Source organism: Lissotriton helveticus, chromosome 5_1, assembly GCF_964261635.1.
Source record: "Lissotriton helveticus chromosome 5_1, aLisHel1.1, whole genome shotgun sequence".
Taxonomy (NCBI): domain Eukaryota; kingdom Metazoa; phylum Chordata; class Amphibia; order Caudata; family Salamandridae; genus Lissotriton; species Lissotriton helveticus.
This window is the reverse complement of record NC_136065.1, coordinates 2,054,220,280-2,054,244,393: the sequence shown is the minus strand read 5'-3', so window position 1 is coordinate 2,054,244,393 and position 24,114 is coordinate 2,054,220,280. Positions and strand designations below refer to the sequence as shown.

The window sequence follows — 24,114 nt, the reverse complement described above, 5'->3', positions numbered from 1 at the left end:
AGACGACCGGGCCCACAGGTAATACTGAGGAAGACTCATCCCCTGTTAGGGATTCAGCATGATCAAGCCCATAAGAGATATCCTAGAAGCATTAGAGTTTGAGAAATGATAAAAAGGAACAAGAGATTTTTTTAAGAGCTTTATCAGTTTTAATGGTTAATGTTTTTGCTTTTTATTAATGAATTGTAAATTGTATTGTCCATTGTAAATTTGAATAGTATTGTCAATTTATGAATTGTTATTTGATTTACTGGGAATGTTGATGACAAAAATTGTTTTAAATTTTGGTATTATTGGACATTGTATTTTATGGCAGTTGGCTTCTATGAATAATTTAATCGAAATAAAGCTTGAATTGATCTGAGTAGTGTTGCTTCTAATGCACCATTGCATTGTTTGAAAGTTGCAATTCCAAACATCTCAGCTGTTTGTTTGACACATATACATGATTCTACTTGAAGACAAAGAAATAGGGTGAGGACTAATGGGCAGCTGAAGGAGTGTACATTTAGTATAAAGGCCGCTCTTTTCCTCTGTGTCTGTACGGCATGGCACCACATTAAACACAACGGTGTGCATTATTCCTTCAAGGCAGTTGAAAAAACTCCATCTGTGAAGCTGTTCTGCCCATAATGTTTCAGCAAGCACATAAAACCCGAATGTAGCACTTAAGGATGATTTAACTTATCCAGGATGCTAATCATCTTAACTTGACTTCACATTATTGTATAGATATCCTGTAAGTTAACACAAGCCTGTGTTCAATAAAGTTGCAAAAAACATGTATCTACCAAACAAAGTGCATGCTGTCTCTATTATGAAGTGCCTGATATCGGACCAACTCAAAAGCGCATAAACGTGGCTGTGCTATGCATTTATTTATGTGTTTCCGTGCTTTGGCTACGTGATGAATCCATGAGTCACACAGGAGCAGGGGGATCTGATGTCTCAGCAGCATTGAACTCCAGGCCACAGGGTATGGGAAACTTCTGGCGAGGATCCCCTGGAAGCTGCAGGGGTCAACCCAAAAGAGTCTGATGAGGGAGCCCTGTGTGGTAAAGGAAGATGCGCAGTCCAACTGTGTAAGTAGATACCCCTTTATTGCAGGTTGCTTCTAGGATAGGTAAATAGGAGAAAATAGGAAGTATAGATAAAACCCGCAGCTAGGAGCCTGCTCCTGGTGGGGCTGCATCTGTATCTTCTATCTTCTCCTACTTACCTATCCTGGAACCAAGCTACAATAAAGGATTACTCAACTACACAGCTGGACTCTGCATCACACTTTTTACCACACCCTGCTCAGTAGGACTCCCCATTCTTTGAAGCCATATTCCATACCTCTGAAGCCTTGGTTTCTCATCTTGAGCCAGTACCAACTTTAATACAATGTAAGAGAGTATTATGGACACCAGGGCCAGTCATACGACCTGCTTTCAAGATAGCATTCAGCTATTTTATTCATCAATGTCTTTACACTTCCTTCTACTAATGACGCTCACCTGGCAAACAAGCTTAAATGTCAGGTCTATGAATGGCTTGGTCGCTAAGGGGCCACACTTTTTCAAAAGACCTTGTAAACCTCGGTTATATGTTCTTTCAACGAATTCCGTTTGAACGCATGCCTTTACCACGCATGCGTTACAACGGAATGGTTTATCAACGCATAACTTTTTCCTCTAATTCATGCGTGGTGACGTCGTACGTCCTTAAGAAGAAACGGAAGTTTCTTTCCGTTTCCTCTTAAACGACGACAATTTCAGGTGAGGTTTTTATTTGGGGGGGAGACTCCCCCAAGCCCCCCATGTTTATTTTGAACCTTTACCACATATGCCTTTACTACACACCTCGTAGTAAAGGTATGCGTGGTAAAGGCTTTCGTGTTAACCACGCATGCGTTGTAATGCATGCGTGGTTAATGTATTCGTGGAAACGGCCGCGTTGTAATGGCCGTTTCCCGTAAACCTCTTGGTCTCCAAAGCAAGCAGCAATCAGGGTACTCTAACTGGAGATTCTGCTTGATCCCCCTACCCCCTATTTTGAACCTGAACTCAGCAGCTATCACCGCTGAGATGCAGCAGCTAGGTGGAGGCAACCCAGACTCCTAGTTTTGCTTTACACTACTTTTCTTCTATAAAGAACTGTGTTACTGCAAAAACTGAATACAATATATAATTTTATGGGAACGGGAGGAGATCTGGGCTGCCGATTTTAGAACAGGGGAACTAGGCTCGAGTCCCGCGTCTGCTTAACATCCCGTGATTCTGGACAAATCAATTCATCTCCCCATCCCATGCCTTAAAAAATAAAAAATACAGTCCCTGTCTAATCATATGGTGTTCATGTAAAGCGCTCCAATGCTCTCAGGCCGTGTTGGCATTATATGAAATACACATAAATAAAGTGAGGGATGAGTGAAGGGAGACAGCGGGGATGGGGATTTGAGGGATGCTCTACGGAGCCCATCCCCAAAAGTGACAGAGAGGAAGAGAAATAACTGACGGAATCTGGCTCGGTACATCCATACAGATCGCATAAATTAAATATGGTGAGTTCCAATTAAAATAAGGGGTTTGAGCCTGGAATGGGGGTTCTTTAGCTGTATGCAAATGAGGCGGTAACTATCACTCATTGGAAATAAATCTGATGGATTGAAATGTTACATGAACAGGTAGACTTTTTATCTGGAGTGCGAATAATAGGGAGAAGATCTTATAGGTCTAAGGGGGAGGAATCATTAAGATCAATTGTGAACTAAATAGGATTGCAGGAGGTTATTGATATTAAGGAATGTGCTTGTCCTATTCTAAATATGTGGAAATTCTAAACCAAACTAACATAATAGACTATTGAGATTAGATTGTAATTAGGATCCGAGACCACCTTTCAGGGGTTACTTGTGTTTGGAATCCTCAAGAATATAGACTGTTATATAGGCAGGTGTATTGTTGCTTGTACGGATACGGTTCAGAATGGCATATAGACAGGCTTCCCTATGTAGATTGATGATGTTTTAGTATAGATTTATCGTGTATACCAGTTTTTTGCATTGTAATTTCAACCCTTTTTTATTTTTACAGCCCTGATGATGTCCCAGATGGGACGAAACGCGTAGGCTGTGGAAAATTTGTGTTAACATTGCAAGATTTATTTGTACAAGTATTGTGAATACCCTCACAGTGAATTTCTTCATCAAATTGAATGAAATACAATAAACAGAACTGAACAAATTCAAGAAGGAAGCTTGCTTGGAACTTTTTCTGTTCATTTCACATTTGCATGACTTTATGATGCATGATAACCTATATACTTAGACGCTCCTTCTATTTGTATTCATATTTGTATCTGAGTGGCTTTCACGGTGGGTCACTTGAAGTTGAGCGCCAGAGCAGTGATTTGATAGACCAATGGTTGATATTTGTTGTAATATCCTACTGTGCACACCTTTGTAGTACCCTTATCGTGTCATTATCTTTTTGAAACATTATATGAAATACACATAAATAAAGTGAGGGATGAGTGAAGGGAGACAGCAGGGATGGGGATTTGAGGGATGCTCTACGGAGCCCATTCCCAAAAGTGACAGAGAGGAAGAGAAATATCTGACAGAATCTGGCTCGGTACATCCATACAGATCCATTACCACAACAGTGATGGAACGTTTCTCAAGTCTAATGACCCACACACTGTGTCTAAGGGTCTACCCACAAACCTACATTAAAGAAATAAAATAGCAACACTGGTGACACAATTAAAGCAGCACATGTTACACTCACTGCAAGGCCAGATAAGTGAAAATCCTCAATGAGTAGGTGGGGCTTAAACAGAGCAAACAAGGTTACTGTTCAGTGAATACCTATATTTCTTCATTGTTAGCTCTATACCAAGTGACCAGGAATCCCGTCTCGGGTAAAAACTCCAAGACGACAAGTTATAAGGAAGAGGTATTTGCACTTTGAAATCAGGTGCAATTTATGCACCCCCTAAAGTCAGCACCCCTCGGCAGCAGGGGTGCTACAGTTTGTGCTTAACATGTGACTAGGCCCTAAAACACCCTCCTGCCTTCTGTTTGTAGGATCGTGTGCTAGAAATGTCATTAAGAATAAAATAAATGAAATGTGTTCTATTATGGGCTGGTGCTGTGCTGTGCCCATCCAATCTATGAGGGGTCCCTTCACTGAATTAGGACTCTGCCAAAAGCTGGAGATCACATGTAACCAATCGAGAAGCTAATCAGCGCCTCTTTGAGCTGCAGGTTTCCATGTGTTTGATCCGCAGCTTCATCTTCGAGATGATCAAGGGAGAAGTTTTGCTTGCCATTTCATGCAAGCTGGCAAATGCTGGTTGAGGATGTCCATTTTCCTTAGTGTGTGAAAATAGCTGAGCAGACTCGTTTAGAATGTAACTCTCCGCCGTGGCTTCCACAGATTACACACTGTAAAACTGTTCTAGTGTTTACTGTAAAGGATTGAAGAGACTGATTACTAAGTGCAGTAATAATTAATAAGGCAAAATTACAATGCCAACCAAAGGCCCAGCAAATCATTATAGGGCGAGATTCTAGAGTTTAGTGAATATTATAGTATTAGCTCTCAGCTGAGCCGGAGAGCCTGCCCCTTGACGAATGTTTTGATATTGGATACTATAATATTCACTGCATTCTAGAAATCGTCCCATAATGCTTTGCAGGGCCTTTGGTTGGGATTGTATTTTTGCCCATAACTGTGCTTGGGGTGGTCCTAGGAGGATGGGACCACCACCGAATCATTTCAGCATGATGTGCTCTTTGTTTTCAAGGCATGTGCTTGGTTCTCTCCCTAGGTTAGAGAGAACCCCAAAATCATCACCTCTCCCACTGCTTGCTACATTTTCATTTTCACCTTTGAGAGGTGACTATATGCATTTTAGCATGTAAAGATATAATTATTTATTGTTTAATTAAAGGCACTGTTTGCTATATTTACATTCTTGTGACATGACTATATGTATTTTAGCATTTAAAGATAGTTATTTGTCGTCCCATAATGCTTTGCAGGGCCTTTGGTTGGGATTGTATTTTTGTCCATAACTGTGGTTGGGGTTGTACCACCCAGGATGGGACCACCACCAATCATTCAGCATGATGTGCTCTTTGTGTTCAAAGCATCTGCTTGGTTCTCTCCCTACGTTAGTGAGGGCACCAACATCATCACCTCTTTCACTGATGCTATATTTTCATTTTCACTTTTGTGAGATGACTACATGCATTTTTGCATGTAATGATAGAGATACTTGTTGTTTTATTAAGGGTATGTGAGGTTTCTGTTTTATTAATTTGGTGAGGCGTAACAGAGTTCAGGGAGTTTTTTATCAATTCAGCAGAATTCCGTGGAGTGGTACTCCGCCAACTATGCCCACACTTAACGAACTGTCACATTCTTGCGGAGTTGCATTTGAAGGACACACTTGCGTATTCCTATTCCAAAGGCTGCAACATGTATAACTAACTTTGAAGTAATTGAACTTTGAATTCGAACTTTGCTAAAAGACTGTAGAATTGCTCTTTAAATTCCAAGATTATCCTATGACAGAATAGGAAGAACTCTAAAGTCAGAGCTCAGTTTGCAGATGATATGCGTACGGTATTCAGTTTCAATACTTTTTACAAGAATGGCCCAGTGAGGAATCACAGACTTTGAATGTGTGTTAACTACCTGCAGTCGAACAGGGCTCCAGTAGAAACTCCAAATCATCTGCCATAGAAATGAATATTGACAAAGCTTGAGATACTGATCCTACTTGGAGAAAGAAGTGTGGAGGAAGGTATTTGCAAGACACTCACTCTAGTATGTCACCCAAGGACCCAAGTTACGCAGATGTCATTCCAACAAGTTAAATACAATACAGTTAAGCCAGTCAGTAAAGTTATCTCTTACTGCCTTTAGAAAACTATCTACACCGAGTGGATGAGTGGTAAAGTCTAGTGTGTCTGTTTTTCCTCTTATCCCATTTCCCTTTCCTGGCTGTCTCCATTGTGCCTCATATTCCTGTAAATACTAGTGGGGGAGATGAGACAGAAGAAAACAAGTTACTTACCTATAACTTTAGTTTTCCAGTATTGGAAGTTTCATAGATTCACATGCCTGAATCATTCCCCGTCGTCGAGACGGGAGTCTCCGGTATATAAAAAAGCAGTGCTTAGTAGTATAGCAAACTGAAAAGAGGCCTAGGCCCATTGCCCATTTCCCTTTTGCAACCCATAGCCTTTGTTATGTAAAAAAGGCCCAAACTTTTCCCTGAACCAATCAGAGCTCCTCACCCTCTAGAACACTCCTGAGAGAACCTTCTGCCCCTCAGATGCTTTGCGCACTTGTGTATATAACACACTTTTTGTGCTAAATCTGAGGTGAGCCTCTCAGGGGAGGAGGGTGGGTGCATGTGAATCTATGAAAGCTTCCAATACTGGAGAACTAAAGTTACAGGTAAATAACTTGTTTTCTTACTCCAGTATTGGAACTTTCATAGATTCACATGCCTGAATCAGAATAGCGAGCAGTGAAAAAACAAAGCACATTTCTCTGATACATTTCATAATCATGCAATACGATTTGAAAATGAAGCATAATATCATATATGTATACACTTATATAAAATGTGACTTTGTAAACAAGAGAAATTACGGATGGAGGGATGTAAAAAAGGCTCGCCGTTACTGGATGATATTCCGCAGTACCGTCTCTCCCACACCGCCGCATCCGATTCTGCGGCTGCCTCCAAGCAGTAGTGCCTGGTGAAGGTGTGCGTAGATGCCCAGGTCGCCGCTCTGCAGATATCCTGGATTGGCACTCCTCCAAACAGTGCAGTGGATGTGGCCACCGCCCTCGTGGAATGGGCACGAACTCGTGCATTCAGAGGCTTTGATGACAGTAGATAATCGCACTGGAAATCCTTCTGGCAATTCCCCTCTTTGACAGCGGGAAACCTTTCCTGGGTGCGCTGAAAGCGACGAATAACTGAGAAGACTTGCGAAAAGCCTTAGTTTCTTTCGAGTAACACTTCATGCATCTTTGAACGTCCAGTGAGTGCAATACTCTTTCCGCTGCTGTTGACGGATGAGGAAAGAAACGTTTCAACATCAACGGTTCATTCAGATGAAAATCAGTTGGCACCTTCGGAATGAACTTCGGGTTCGTCCTGAGAATCATTCTATCCTCTTGAAACTGTAGGAAAGGCTCCTGAATCGTGAGCGCTTGTAGTTCACCTACTCTTCTCGCTGAAGTCAATGCAATGAGAAGAGCCACTTTCCAGGACAAGAACTTAAGGTCCGCCCTGTGTATCGGTTCAAACGGTGGTTTCATCAATTGAGAGAGTACTAAATTCAGATTCCATAGTGGTGGTGGAGGCTTTACTGGAGGAAAGACCCTGAATATCCCCTTCATAAATTGCTTGATGATCCTTGATGACCATAAGGACGGGCCTGACGATGACCTCCTGTAGCGGGATAATGCAGCCAAATGCACCTTGATGGAAGCGTGTGCTAATCCTGACTTTGCTAATAGCAGAATGTAAGGTATAATTTGATGAGGTGCAGCAGTAAGAGCGTGAACGTTATGCCTCTTACACCACAGACAAAACCTCTTCCATTTCATCCTGTAGGTTTTGTTGGTACTCTCCGCTCTGGCTTTGGACAGGATCTCCCTACATTCGTGTGAGATGTTCAGATGACTAAACTCACAGTGTTCAGGAGAAAGGCTGCTAATCGCAAGGATTTCGGGTCCGGATGGAGCACCTGACCCTTGGACATTGTCAGAAGCGATGGAATTGGATGCAACCGAATTGGACGGTCCTCCGACAGCAGCAGTAGTTCCGTGAACCAGTGTTGTCTGGGCCACCACGGGGCTACCAGGATCAGCGTGCACGGTTCTTTCTTGATCTTCACCAGTACGCGGGGAAGAAGAGGAATTGGAGGAAAAACATAGGCAAAGACACCGGACCATGCCATGGAAAACGCATTCCCCCAAGATCCCTTCTGGGGAAGCCAGCTTGCGAAGTACTGGCATTTCCTGTTTCCCCTTGTAGCGAAGAGGTCCACTATCGGTGTTCCCCATCTTCGAAAGACGCTGTCCAGGATCCCCATGTCTAGCTCCCATTCGAGGCAGGACGATTTGAGTCTGCTGAGAGTATCCGCCTTGACGTTTTGATCCCCCAGGAGGTGTTCTGCTGCCAATGATATTCCTTGCTGAAGAGCCCATTCCCATATCTCCTGGGCTTCCTGAGACAGGGAGAGAGATCTTGTTCCCCCTTGCTTGTTCACATAGTGCATCGCCGTAGTGTTGTCTGTTCTTACCAACACCGGCAAACCTCTTATCCTTGGTAGAAAATCTAGTAATGCCAAGCGGATCGCTCTGAGCTCCAGCAGATTTATGTGCAATTGCTGCTCGTGCACCTTCCAACGACCGCTGACTTGAAGGTCCTGAAGGAAAGCTCCCCATCCTTCTAAAGACGCATCCGTCGTCACCACTAGAGGAGCCGCTCTTGCCAGAAACGTCAGACCTTGAGACACATTTCCTTTTTGTGTCCACCTCTCTGCTGCCTGTACCATCACTGGTGTCATCTATATTGTATCGTCAAAGGATCCCTCCGCTTGACGCCATTGGAGATCGATCTGCTCCTGCCATGGGCGCATCCTTAACCTGCAGCAAGGCACCCGGGGAATACAAGATGACATCATGCCCGGCAAGGATTTGTACCTGCGGACTGAAAGAGACTTTCTTTTTACAAAGTCTTGCAAGAGGGACACAATCCTCAGTTGCCTTTCTTCGGAGGGGAACGCCTTGTTGCATTCCGTGTCCAATATTGCCCCAAAAATGTGATCACTTTTGCTGGGTGAAGGTTTGACTTCCCCTCGTGGAGAGTCAATCCTAGTTTGGCGAACAAGTCTATGCAGGCCTGTGTTGATGCTCTGGCCTGTACCTTTGATGGTGCTTTGACTAACCAGTTGTCGAGGTAAGGAAATATTTGATGTTTTTGCTTCCTCAACACAGCGCTACTGGAGCCAGGCATTTTGTGAATACTCTCGGCGCTGACTTCAAGCCGAATGGCAGTACCCTGAATTGGTAATGTCTTCCGGCTACTAAGAACCGAAGGTACTGTCTGTGTGCAGGATGGATCGGCACGTGGAAATACGCGTCTTGTAGGTCCAATGTAGTCATATGATCTCCTGGATTCAATAACGGAAGGATGTCCTGCAGAGACACCATCCTGAAAGATTGTTTCTTGAGATAGTTGTTTAAGGATCTGAAGCGCCATTGGAGCTTGTTTTTCCTGACAAGAAAAAACTGGGAGTAAAACCCCTTGTTTTCCTGGGATTTCGGTACCGGTTCTATTGCTCCCTTTCGGAGCATTGTCCGAATCTCCTGCCGGAGTTGATGCAGATGGTTGGCTCTCTGGTGCATCGGTGGCGTACAAGGGGGCGTTTGAAGAAATTCTAGGGTATGACCGAATGTAACTTTTTTGAGGACCCATTGGTCCGTTGTTATTTTCCGCCAATTGTGAAGATAGTGAGCAATCTTTCCACCCAGGGGAACATCTGACATAGCCGGAAGATGGAGGTTGTCATTGCCGATAGGTGTTGTCCTTTCCCCGGCCACCCTGTCCTCTTGGAGTTGATTTTGTATATCCTCCTGATTGACGCTGACTGTACTGTTGACAGTAAGGCTGCGATGAGGCCGAATAAGAAGAATATCTCCCCTGTTGATATCCTCTATACGAGGACTGCCCTCTACCCCTGGGGCCATGAAAAGGTTTTTTTCTGTATTGCAGTGTCCCCAGAGCCTTTGCCGTATCAGTATCCTTCTTGATACTCTGCAGAGTATCATCAATATGCTTCCCAAATAGATCTTCTCCATTGAAAGGGAGGTCTAAAATCTTGGTTTGCACCTCCGGCCTAAACGCCGTTGCTCGCAGCCATCCTTGCCTGCGCAGGACCGCTGCTCCTCCCAAGGATCTAAATGCTGTGGTCGCTATATCCATAGTGCAGTCTATGACTTCGGCCGAAGTCCTCTCCCCTTCCAGGAGAATCTTCTTCGCCTCTTGCTTCTCTGGTTCCGGCACCTGGTTAATGTATGGAGACAGGTCACACCACATCTGCCTGTCGTACCTTCCTAAGATAGCGAGGGCATTAGCTGCTTTCACTAGCAGAGCCGACATTAAGGAAAAAAGTTTTCCTGCATTATCCAACCTTCTGCCCTCTCTGTCCGGAGGTGTTGTGATCAGAGCAGATGGGTTCCTGGATTTCTGTTGTGCCGCCTGAGTAATCACAGAATCTGGTTTGGGATGACCCAAAAGGCAAGCTGGAGCATCAATAGGTGCCTTATACTTTTTATCTAGTCTGGCCAGAACCGGCGTTACCGTAGCTGGCGTCTCCATGACCTTTAATCCTTCCTCCCAAATATGAGACACTATAGGCAGGGATCGCACAGATTTCCGATACGAGTCCTTGAAGTCGTATAAAAAACATTCCGCTTTCTCCTCTATCATGGACAGTGCAAATCTCTTAGTGGCTCTTTCCATCAAATTATGAAAACCACCGATGTCCTCCGGTGGAGAATCTACTGGTCTCGGCGTAGGAGTTGAAGGTGAGGGGATGAGATAATCATTCCATTCTGCACTTGGTTCCGCAATCTCCCCATCCTCATGATCGTCGTCCGAGGTATCGTGATGTGACGTCGGTGGTGGAGACCTAGCAGTAGGCTCCGGCAAAATCTATCTCCTACGAACCGGTGTCCCTGGTACCGACCGTGGACGTGGAATAACCTCTTGGACTTGTTGAGTAACTGGAGGGGATTTTGAGGGACTGCGCCCTGAAGACCCTGGAGTGGTCTTTTTTGGGGCCTTCTCAGATCTTTCTACAGAGGAATGTGTCTGAGGAGATCTACCTCTCTTCTGAGATCTCTTAGACGCCATAGATTCCTCTTCACTCTCACTTGAGAGGATTTCTTTCCTGGCTTTAACCTTCTGTAGCCAGATCAGCAGCCTTCCCTCACGATCCCTCAAGGTTTTATTCGAAAAGGTACGACATACCTTACAATCTGCTGCCTTATGGTCTGGATAGAGGCAGTAGATGCAATCTTTGTGAGGGTCATCTGTATAAAGCCTCTTCTTAGAGCAGGTGGAACAAGCTCTAAATAATCCTTTCTTCTTCTTCTCAGACATGGTAGATGAAATTAGATGAAAAACCTCAAATCTTAGTCAAAATACTGTAAAAGTAAAGAGTTTGAGCAGAGCTCAAAGGAGACTCCCTAGCACAACGTGCGGTAGAAAAATCTGAGGGGCAGAAGGTTCTCTCAGGAGTGTTCTAGAGGGTGAGGAGCTCTGATTGGTTCAGGGAAAAGTTTGGGCCTTTTTTACATAACAAAGGCTATGGGTTGCAAAAGGGAAATGGGCCTATGCTTCTTTTCAGTTTGCTATACTACTAAGCACTGCTTTTTTATATACCGGAGACTCCCGTCTCGACGACGGGGAATGATTCAGGCATGTGAATCTATGAAAGTTCCAATACTGGTGTAAGAGTGCATTGCTCTGCTTTAACTGAAGTCCTCTTCGGCTATTCATTTCAGCCCCCTTGACAATGGAACCCTGCTGCTTCTCCAACTGCTTACTTTCAGCCTCTTTTAGTCAGCACACCCAGTCCCACTGGCTTTGAAAAAGGAAAGTCAGGGGATAATCCATCCAGTCTACTACAGGCCACTCTCCTGCCCTCAGAGACGGTTGACCCTACCCCCATTCTGTCTTGTCCACTTGTCCTGGTGAAGCCACACTCACCGTCCCAACTGGATATACTGGCACATAGGCGGTGCAGGGCTGCAGCTGGACCTGGTAGCCGGAATGCATGTACCCGCCCCCGGGTAGCGTTCCCCCTTGGGTCTGGACAACATAGCCTTGTGGATTGCCATTAAACTGGGTCTCTTGCACGTATTCTCGGTTGTCAGGCCGGGGTAGGGTAGCAGAGCTCGACTGTTGTGGGGGGTCGTTGTAGCCTGGAATTACACCATTGCAGGGCCCCTCTGGCTGGGCAGGGTTATATGGAGGAGGAGAAGACGTGTGGGGTGCCCCTTCTGGTAATCCTAAAAAACAAAAAAACAGAATTACAAATTAAGTCAACAAATTGCATGATCAGATAATAGCATTCAGACCATTCATATGCTTGATGTTAATCCCTATACACAAGGGTTGGTGAAAAGAGCTTGGACCGAAATTAAACCGTAGCGCAGGAGACACTGCTGAGACTGGGGTTGCTATCTACAGCAGCCCTGGTAGCCTCCAAGAACAGGAGGGAAGGGCAGATAGATGCAGTTGATGTATTGCCACCTAGGGAAGAGCTACTCAGTAAGTTGCTGGACTGTGCCTGCAGCCTGTCTCCCTGCCACATGGGTTCAAGAGTGGATCTATCTGAGGTGTCCTTAAACAGCGATTTCTAGCGGCCACCCTGAGAAATATACCAGATAAAATTCAGTTATTCCCGCTACAGAGACAAAGAGGCAGACTATACAAGTGACAACAGCGGAGAGTGCACTGTGCTGTCCTTGGCAGGCAGAAGCTAGGCATGGATGCTGCAGTAATTCCCAGTGGTCAGAGTATGGTTCAAGGGAATGTCCCAGAGTGACTCTACAGCCTACCTCTCTTCCACAGGGGGAAGTCTGAGGGCCTCTGGTATTTAGCGAAATGAGTAGGCAGGCGCTACTCACAGAAGGGTGGCAAAAGGACTACACTACTCTACAAAACACAAAATGCTCCCCGTATCTCCCGTGGAGTCCCTAACTGCTCTCGGAGGTACCATACAAGTGGCAATGGTCCGTAAAGACAACTTGCAGCCTGCATTTATGTAGAAAGACAAGGGTGGGTGGTTATGACATCTATTAGAGAAGACTGGGAGAGGCCAGGGAAAGCTGCTTTGCTAATCCCTCCTCTTCCCTAAAGTGGCCACCTTTAAACCAGCGCAGACGACGCACGTATAGAGCGAGGGGTCTGACACTGATTCATATCTGTTAGGTCAAGAGCTTGAGGATGGCGGCATGGTGGATATAGGGTTTTTGGTTTTATTTTTTAAGACACATGTACTTCAACTTCCTGACTACAGCTGGAAAGGCAGTATAACAAGCAATATTCTGCAAATGACCTTCTTGTCCTTGCCTACATCTAAAATCCTCTAAGGGCCTCAGTATGAGTGGTCAAGAAGGGTATCCATGAGATTACAGGGTGTAGAAACATGCGTGGTGAAACCCATGAGGCTCCGGGCCAGAGGTGAAGTGCAAAGCTAATGTACGGCCGGCTGCCCACTCGATTCTCTTCCAGCAGTGGAGAGCATGCAAAGCTCTCCCAGGCAGCCTTGTAGCTTAAATGCCACAACCTCCCCACCCTGTCGGTGACCTGCAGTAACATATCCTCCCTCAGATTTACCACCTGTTTAGATTAGGTGGCAAATCTGATCAGTGAAGCCACCAGCATGGACAAAACATGCATTTTCTGAACCAGTAATTCCAGTTCCCGCAAGTAATTCCCAATTCCGGTGATTTCAACTCGAGATAAATGGAGGTTGGAGGGGGTAACTCAAGCCAGAACTGGTAATTCCGGTTCCGGTATCATCCCTTTCAACCTCTACGTACTTCAAAAAAGAGTTCCTAATGTTTAATAAAAGAGATCAGGAAACGTCTCCCTAAATCCAAATATGCAATTTGCAAACTAAAAGAGAACAGAGATAGCGAAGACCAGACAATCCCCACTATTTAAAGACAGGGGGATGGGTTAGTTGGATAGCAAAGAAGCTCACTTTGACATAAAAGAGGCCATTAGTTTGATTTTAGAAAAGTCTGCGAGTTTACCTGGTAGTGCTGTTGTCTAGTTTTGTAGAAGAGAGTTGTGTGATAGGATCCTTTTTCATCTGATAAACAAACAACCAAATACCATCCAACCTACTTAATTCCCATAGGTAAATCCTGTTGTATGCGGGACAAATACACCTGGGAGCATTTGATTGTGGAGTTCTAAAATGTGAAATTCGAGCCCAGTGATCTAAATTCCCATTTTGATCTAAATTGTCTAAACGGTAATTTACCCACAAACTCAGATTTTATTCCTTTTAGGAAAACAGATTGGTAAAATATGTGAGAACCTCTAGTCTCTATTTGAACAGTGCCTTAGCTCACACAAAGGCAAAGCAATTCATATCAACTAAAAAGATAAAGCAAGGTCAGATAAAGACAATTAGGTTACCATGGTCAAGTTTTAAGGAGGACAATGACTTACACATACTGTAGCCCAAGCAGCGATAGAGTGGGTTTGGGGAAGCATTTGTGGTTTGTCTTTGTCGAAAGTTTTACCATCAGATTTTTCAGGAGGTTGGAAATCATCACAAAGACAAGGCAAGAGGCTGTGTTGAGCATGGCTCTACCTCTTTTTCATGGTCCCGGAGTTTCCTGAACTTTGCAGGAGGGCCGAACAGTTCTAATATCACTGCCAGCCGATGTCCTGCCTCACGGTCTAACACTGTCTGTATGAGGTGGTCAGTTTTTCGGCTAGGCATGCAGGGGTATTGTTTCTGATGGGAAACAGCATTTACAACACAGTCGGAACCATGCATGCCTTTACAGCAAATGCGTCTTTTCCATGATTTTTTTTTACAATGAATATGATTTTACCACGCATGCCTCTACATCGAAAATGTAGGTATTTCGCAGGTATGTATATTATTTGCATATGTACATATATATGTAAAGGAATCTTTGTTGTCAGTAAACTACAAAGGAAAAACCGGCACTCCAGGGATTCATATACTGATACCTGATTTATCGACAGCTGACGCGTTTTGACCTTGCGGTCTTTGTCAAAGCCTCATGTGAGGTCGGAGACCAGCAGGAGCCTTTCTGTATGGAATGATATATATATTTACACACACACATGTATGTTAGGGCAACTGCGTTTTTAGGGTGTAGGGTGGGACGGCGAGTTTTTGAGTGGCAAGGGTATTTTTACGGTTTACGGTGGGTATGGGCTTATGGGTGGCAAGAGTATTTTTAGGGTGTGTGTGGGTTTTTGGGTGGTAAGGGTATTTTTAGGGTTCAGGGTAAGTATGTGTTTTTGGGTGGCAAGAGTAATTTTAGGGTTTAGGTTGGGAATGGGTTTTTGGGTGGAAGGGTATTTTTAGGGTTTGGGGTGGGTATGGGTTTAGGGTTGTGGGTTATTAAGGTGATATATATATATATAAAGGGAAACAACCTTTACAATGCAGTCTTCACATCCTACTATATTTACAACGCAGTCATTACATTGCAACATCCTTTACAACGCATGTCACTACAACGCAACCATTACATTGAATGTCACTCCAAGGCATGTCACTAGAATGCAGGCATTACATCGCATGTCATTACAATGCATAGTACCCCTACACTATCCAACACTTAACCTAATTTTGCACCCTCCTGGATTTAGAATTGTTATTTTTACTCCTACACTATCCAACACTTACCCTACTGTTGCATCCCCTGGAGTTAGAATAGTAATTTTTACCCCTACTCTATCAAACACTTATCCAACTGTTGCACCCCCTGGAGTTAGAATAGTAATTTTTACCACTATAGTATCCAACACTTACCTTAAATGCAATGTAATGGTATGCATTGTAAAGGTATAATGTGATGTAATGGAATGCATTGTAAATGTTTTTTTTTTTAAATCATTGTAATGGCATGTGATGTAAATGTATGCGTTGTAAGGGATGTTTTGTGTAAAAACTGCAGTGTAAAGGCATGTGTTGTAAATGTATGCGTTGTAACGTCATGCATTCATATATAAAAAATAATATATATATATACAATCAAATGATTCCTTTTGTCAGCATGCTCGCGATCGGTGCAGGTGATGCAGTAAAGGAATCGAGATCCGCAATTATTATAAGCACCAAAGAATAATCCACTCGCACTCCAGAAGGTTTTGTTGCAAGGCTTGTTTAATCCATTAGTATTATAGCCAAAACTTTATTGAAAAATAGCAACAAAACGATATTATGAACTCTGTTTTTATGTCTATGATCATGTGCACGTCGTTGGTGTGTCTGTACCTTTAAAACTGAAACTGATGATGTGGCCGTGCTACTGGTGTTCTTCCGTTTGCCATTTGGTTTGATCACCGGATTAGTGTGGAGTATTTGGGGTTGGCTACCCGCCACGCGCCCGCTGTCTATAGTGGCTTGGGCTCTGCCAAAATACTGAGTAGTGTGGTTAGAGCCGTCCCTCCCCGCCCCTAAACAACTCGGCCACAGAAGACAAGTACACGCAGCCTCGAGAAGCCACCCGGTGAGGTGCAGGCTACCGTGAAGAGGAGTCGAAGGACCCCCGCTCCTGGATGTCAGCACCGAGCAGGTGAGCCCATTGAGAGTGGCGCAGGTCTGTGGGGTAAAGTTTTTACTGATTCAGGATGCGTTATGGAGTTTGACGTGACTAATGATTATTAACACCTTTAGTCCCAGCAGGAATTGAAGCGTGTGCAGCAGAAGCTGCGAGTCCATGTACAAACGGTACCGGAACTCGATCATGGCAACAGCAAAGGAGGTTAAAAGGAGAGAGGCAGCTAGCAAACTGTTTGCGAAAACTTTGGGATAGTCTGTGGAAGACTTTAAAAAAAGAGCAGTCCAAATGGTGGGAGGCCACTGCTTTGCAGAAATATGTTGAATGTAACGGAATACCACGTGGGCTTCGGATCTTTATAACACCAACATTTCACAAACCTGATCTTGAAATGGTGGATGAGTGGATGACTAATAACCACGAATGTTCTACCAATAAGTTGAAAATTCGTATTAAATATGCTGACGGAGACTGTGAGAAATTAAATACTGAGAGTGAAGAAACAATCAAAAGATTGAAAGAACTGTACAGCACACAGGAATTTGACACTGAAATTGCTAAAATTGATAGCAGACTAGATCAAAATGAGGAGGAGATAAAAGCAAACAAACAACGAAAATATTACCGCGACTAAATTGATTATGAAAGAGGGCATATCTCAACCTTTGGGAGAAGGTTTGACCAACTGAGAAAAGTAACCAATGAGACAAAAAGTCATGAACAGGCCTCAACTTCAAAAGTGCCAAACCAAAATGAGGAACAACAAAGAAACAAGGAAACAGTAACAACTGAGACAGTAGACCGTGACACCAGCGAAAGCAATGTTTCTGACCAATCAGAGCCATTGGAAGTAAACGCCCGTATTTTAAACAAATCCAATCTCATGGCCAGGAGACGACAAACCGATACCCTCACAAGAGGTCGTGGTTGAGGAGGAAACAAAGCAAAATCAGACATCAGCAACAACAAAACAGACAGCCCAGTGGGAGTTTGAACAAGGGGCCGCAAAGCAAGACATTTAGTGATATCATGACTGTGGTAAATCTTTCTAATCGTGAATTAACTATGAACCAACTAGAAATATTATCATTAGGACTGACGTTTAGCCCGTCTTCTAAATTTAATGACACGGAGACACGCATAGATCTCTTAACTTTGACACGTAAATTGAAATTGAAAAAAAGGTCTGCGGCAAAAAATCTGAAGCGGAATGAGAGAGCACAGGCACATCCGACATGCCTTACCACTAACGATATCGAGGTTTACATACAATGCACAAATTGGAAAATTATGCTAATTTGATTGATGATCCTTTTTTTTAAATTTGATTAACACTGATATTGATATTGGGATGGGCTGTGCAAGCGGTTTTAAACCGAAATTGGTGTTTGTCTCCCAGATTAATAATGATGCTATTGAATGTTTTGAAAGGGGTATGATCAATGAACCTCAGAAAATAGAGAGAGACGCACCCCATGCCACGTTCAATTTGAAAAACGCCCATAGGGATACCTTGAGAGAGCCAGAAGGTTACACTGATGTTATCAAAAAGTCAGATAAAGGTGGCAACATGGTCATTTGGCCATTCGAAATGTATTTGACTGAAGGTTACAAACAACTGGCTCTAAAAGATAAATATTCAGTATCATCCACGACAACAATATGAAGATGATAATGAATACTTGAACAAACTGGTTGATTGGCGAGATAAGGGTATCCTGGAGGAGTTGAATACCGGTTCTTAGTATGTAAATAGCCTAAAATTACAGCAGTATATTTACTGCCTAAGCTGCATAAGAATCTGTCCAATCCGCCAGGGTGACCAATAGTGTCCTCAAGAGGAAGTTTGTTATCGTCTTATGTCTAAGATACAGCAGACTTTTTGAGAATTATAAATGACATTACCTGGGATGATAACTATCTATTAATGAGTCTGAATGTAAGTAGTCTGTATACTTGTATTCCTCAAGATCTAGGTATAGATGCATGCAGGCACTTCCTGAAGGCTGAAGGGAAGGTGCCTCTCCTTCCTCATACACACAGAAATGCTTCTAGAAATGACCCTAACCTGTCTTAGAAACAATTCTTTCCTCTTTAACAACAGCTGTACATGCAAATCTGGGGACGGTGATGGGAACTTGCTTCGCCCCCAGCTTCGCGGGTCTCTAACTTGGCTGGTGGGAGAAGCAAGTTGTGAGTACCATCAAACAGTTCAATGACCACGTCGTCCTCTGGGTCATGTACATTGATGACATCTTCTGTATCTTGGACGGAACAGTCTCAAGCACATGAATTTATCATCCTATTGAATGATAATTCAATGAATTTACACTTTACTAATCATGTCAGTAATACCACCATTGAGTTTCTGGACCTAAAATTGGAAGTGAAAGAAAACAAAATAACTAGTCAGTTATTTCGGGGAAACAACGCAGGAAATAGTTTGCTTCACGCAGACAGCTGCCAACCCAAGGGTCTAATTTGCAGCATTCCTTTAGGTGAATTACTCTGTGCAAAAAGAAATTGGAGTACAGAGGCAGGGTTCCAGAAAGAGAAAGATAATATGACCCAAAGATTTCCTGACAGAGGGTATAGCAAAGCTAGTATCAAACAAGCAATACAAAAAGTGGAAAAACGTAACCAAAATGATCTATTGATACCCAAAACCAGAATTGATCAAGAAGAAGAACAAATCAGATTTATTACCACCTACCATAGTCCAGCATGGGAGGTAAAAAGAAGCCTTAAGAAATTTTGGGAAATTCGTAAGACAGATACTGACTTGAGTGAACATATCGGGGAGATCCATTCTGTAACCTTTTGTAAGGCCAAATCATTGAAGGATTCTCTCAGTACATGTCTGGTGAAAGAGATTAAAAAGAAAAATGAGATTCAGGGTTTTTATATTTGCAGTCAATGCAAGGCGTGTAAATACAGCGAAAACTGTAAAACACTTAAAATTTCAGCCTAGTAACCCCCTTCCCCCCACAGAATCATTACAAATGTCAACTGCAACACAGAATATGCGGTGTATGCCTTGGTGGTGAGTGGGCTGTGGCAGGGCCGCTTACTGCTGGTGTGCTATTTGGGTCTAGGCTACGAGAAAGATAACGGAACTGTTTTATCTTGAGCACGATAATTGTTTTTAAAACGCTACTTGCTTTTAACGCTTGTTACCACGTTATTGCATTAGCTTACCTACCTGCTCTGGGGGCTTTTCAGGGGGTCCTAGAAGCTTGGTCTCAATTTCCTCCTTTCCGCCATGGTCCGACGCGGTGACCGCACCGTTGCGCGGAGGGCGTGGAAGGGTAGAGACAGGCACTTCCGGTGGGGGCGGTTAGCGCTCTAGTCGCCATCCCCGAACACTCATTAGGGATATAAGGCGCAGAGGAAATGGCCGTGACGTGGTGAGTGGGCTGTGGTAGGGCCGCTTACTGCTGGTGTGCTATTTGGGTCTAGGCTACGAGAAAGATAACGGAACTGTTTTAATCTTGAGCACGATAATTGTTTTTAAAACACTACTTGCTTTTAACGCTTGTTACCACGTTATTGCATTAGCTTACCTACCTGCTCTTGGGGCTCGTCAGGGGGTCCTAGAAACCTGGTCTCAATTTCCTCCTTCCCGCCCTGGTCCGACACGGTGGCAGCACCGTTGCGCGGAGGGCGTGGAAGGGTAGAGACAGGCACTTCCGGTGGGGACGGTTAGCGCTGTAGTCGCCATCCCCGAACACTCATTAGGGATATAAGGCGGATGCTCAAACGTACGTGCAGCGGGTGCGCCGAAGGCGCGCCAAAGGTAAGCCCGTCCGCGGCTGTACGGGGGCTGGGCCAGAATCCCTGGCCAAATTTAGGGAGTAATTCAATATGGTAGGGCGGAACTGGTGAATCTGTGCCCTCTCATGAAGGATGCTTGTAGACATAGCATGTCGGCCACTCAAGTAAGCATGTGCCACCATTGCTCCTTTACTTGGAGTCGGGGCTATTCCGGTCAGGTGGGAAGAAGGCTTCTTTCGGTGGCTTACTAAATTGCAGATCCCTCAGTAAACATAACACTGAAATCTCTGAACTTTTCGTAGATGCAAAGCTCAACCTCCTGTTCCTTACTGAGACCTGGCTGGGGGCTAATTCTGATCCTGATATCATAGAGGCACTTCCCCCTGGCTACACGATAACCAGAATTGACAGAGCAGCAGGTAGGGGTGGAGGGATTGCAGTGATCACGAGGGCTCCTTTTGTATGCACCATGGAACCCATCTCAGTGAGTGATAGTGAGGCTGGTCGTTTTGCATTAAAGCTAGGCCCGAATTCTTCAGTGACTGGTATCCTGGTCTATAGGCCCCCAGGACCCTCAGGCAATTTCCGACTGAGTTTGCTTGAGAGCATTGCCCACCTTGCTATAAGACGCGACAAACTCCTGGTTTTAGGCGACTTAAATCTCCATTTTGAGGACCCCACGCACAAGAAAGCTGCCGAGTTACGCCAGGACTTGCAGTCAGTGCATCTGGATTTGAAATCTTGCTCCCCCACACACCAGCAAGGACACCGGCTTGATCCGGTGTTTGCGAGCTGAGAAAATGTGGAGGTACTGACTCCGCTACCTGTTCCTTGGTCGGACCACTTTCTGGTGCCTTTCGTAATAGATACGTCCGTAAATGAGAGTCAGAAGGGGGTAATGAGTAGCTATCCATGCAGGAAGTGGAAAAACTTTGTACAGGATAATTTTAATAGAGAGCTGAGTGTAGGTGGCCCCCCAGGAGTTTCTGACAGTGAGACTGCTAGTGAGAATCTGGAGAGGCGTATCCTTAACGCCCTCAGTAAGGTGGCACCGTTGCTCCTGAATAAAACTAGGGACAGAGAGCATAAATCTGCTCCTTGGTTTACCCCCCGCCCTACAGCAGGCCAAAGCAGGCTGTAAACGTCTGGAGAGGCAGTGGAGAAAGGGATTTCGGACCCTGGACAGACTGCTATATAGGGAGGGACAGAGGAAATATCAAAGCCTACTTAGAGGGACTAAAGCCACGCATTATAAAGCCAGAATTGGGAAAGCTGAGAATTCCACATAAGAACTCTTCAAAATTTATAAGGAAATATCCACCCTTGCTAATACGACAGCACCTAGCAATGGTTCGCTGGAAGAGTGTAATCGGGTGGCAAAGTACTTCTCACAGAAGGTGAGGAACATTTACTCATCTTTCTCTGGAAACTTAACGAGTGGGGCTGATTTTGAGGAACAGGTGGGAGATGGTAAGACGGGGTTAGGACTGAACAACTTCACAGTCCCCCCTTCTGAGAACCTAAGGAGTATCTGTCTCAGTGTAAAATCCGGCTCTCCCAGAGACCCTGCTCCACCTAAGGTGATGGGGGAAAGCTTGGAGATTCTTTAGCCTTATATCAGACATGTCTTGGAGATCTCATTCACCTCACACACGCTGCCAGATAATTGGAAACAAGCTGTTGTTCTGCCAATTATGAAGAAACTGAATGTCAGTCAGGATATCCTAGAAAATCTGCGACCCATCTCGCTCTACCATTTCTGGCTAAGGTAGCAGAGAAAGTGGCCAATCAACAACTGATGACTCATTTGGAAGACGCTAGTCTCCTACACCCCTCACAATCGGGTTTTCGGGCAGGCTATTCTACGGAAACTGCCCTACTAAGGGCCACGGAAACCATCAGACAGGGAGCCGATGCGGGACACACTATGGCACTGATAATGTTAGATCTCAGTGCAGTGTTCGACACTGTGGCGCATCACACCTTGCTGCAGTGTCTGAACAGAGGCGGTGTCTGAGGTCCAGCCCTGAGGTGGCTAAAATCTTTTTTAGTAGAGCGCAGTTTCCAGGCCAGACAAGGTGCTCACTACTCCGATGACATCAAACTGGAGCAAGGGGTTCCTCAGGGCTCGGCCCTTAGCGCCACCCTGTTCAATCTATACATGTCTCCGTTGGCAGAGATAGTACAGGCCTTTGGAGTAGAAGTAGTTTCTTATGCTGACGACACCCAGCTGCTGATCTCCCTATCCCAGGCATCAAAGGTTGCGGCATCCAATTTTAGAGCATGCATGCAGGAGCTTGCCTCCTGGATGGATAAGACCTGCCTAATGCTGAATGGTAGCAAGACCGAGGTGCTGGTGGTGGGTGGTGACAAGTCAAGCTGGACCTCAGAATGGTGGCCTCCGAGTCTGGGTCCTACCCCTACACCCTGTACTGAGGCAAAAAATTTGGGGATCTGGGTGGACTCCACCCTCTCATATGACGGACACATCCGTCGCGTAGTGGGGAAATGTTTTAGAGTCTTAAAAACATTGCGGAAAACACTGAATCTCCTCCCATTAGGCGCTAGGAAGACGATGATACATGCTCTTATCACATCTCGTCTTGACTACGGGAACTTACTCTACCTGGGAGCCACAGCTAAGGGCCTGGGGAGGCTACAGGTTCTTCAGAATGCGGCTGTACGGCTGGCTCTTATGCTGCCCAGGAGAGCGGCTTCAAAACAAGACCTTGATTCTCTACACTGGCTCCCAGTAAAGAAAAGAGTTATGTTTAAGACGTTACTTACATGTCATCGTATTTCTCAGAATACGGGCCCGTCATATCTGAGAGACTTGGTCACCAGGTATGTGCCAAGAAGGTCCCTTAGATCCAGCGGGACTGGTCAGCTGGTAATCCCTAAGGTAAAGAAGGCGAAAATGGTTGGTCGTTCGTTCCGCGCCCTGGCGGCTCAGAACTGGAATAAACTTCCTCTATCACTTAGGCTTCGGAAGCAAACTTTTGAAAATTGCTTAAAACATATCTGTTCACTGCCTAGTTTCGGTCTGCCGGCTAATTGCTCATCTGCTCTCCCTCTCACTCAGCGCGGAGACACGCCGAGATGGCGTAACCAGGCGCTTTATAAAACTTCTTTATTATATAATTTCTTTAAATGCCCTTGTAACAAATTTTACATAGGAGTATGATTCCCAAGGCTAAGAAAAGAGTACTGGAGCATCTAAGAGCCATTAAAGAAAGAGGAGGGAACAGGACATCTGAATTGAGAATACTTGAATCTAAAATGATTATCAAGTATAACACTTTGCTCCCTGGGGTCTTAATTTAGACGAATAATTATCTGTGCACTTAGGATAAAAAATAGTAGACTTAGCTGCCACGCTCTAATATACTATTTTTAACTGTTTTAATTTTGTATTATATTTAGTTACACTGTTTTTCATCTATTAACTAAAGTGTTGTACCTTTTGTTTGTTGTTTCATATATGAAGAATGCTAGGCAGAAGGGCAATATATCTTACTACTGGAGTGCAGTTGATTATCCCTTTTTTTGTATTAATAACCCTTGGTTGATTTCATTGTGATTAGTGTGTTTAAGCCCACTAGGGCAGAATTGGTAATTTCCATGACCATGATCTGACAGTTGCTTATTATTTGAAAGTTGTAATTCTGTTTAGGTTAAACAAAAAATGAATTGTTGAGTAAACGGCCCACTGGGGCAGAATTGGTAATTTCCATGACCATGATCTGACAGTTGCTTATTATTTGAAAGTTGTAATTCTGTTTAGGTTAAACAAAAAATCAATTGTTGAGTAAACGGCCCACTGGGGCAGAATTGGTTTACAGTGCAAGTTTGATCGATAGCATTGTTGGCCCACTGGGGCAGAATTGTAACATGAAATAAGACGTATTTTCTTTTCTTATTAAGTTTTGAAATCAAAATGCATTTTTACAAGGTACATATC

General features: G+C 44.2%; 1 protein-coding gene across 2 annotated transcripts in view; it reads right to left on the bottom strand.

Moving 5' to 3' along the window:
• PRRT1 (proline rich transmembrane protein 1) overlaps positions 1–24,114 on the bottom strand; it is a 114,188-nt gene that overhangs the window by 35,243 nt on the left and 54,831 nt on the right. For both annotated transcript variants that reach the window (XM_078645933.1, XM_078645931.1), the window contains exon 2: positions 11,800–12,101. In XM_078645933.1, the coding sequence (XP_078502059.1) occupies positions 11,800–12,101 (302 nt within the window). The remainder of the gene's footprint in view (positions 1–11,799; positions 12,102–24,114) is intronic.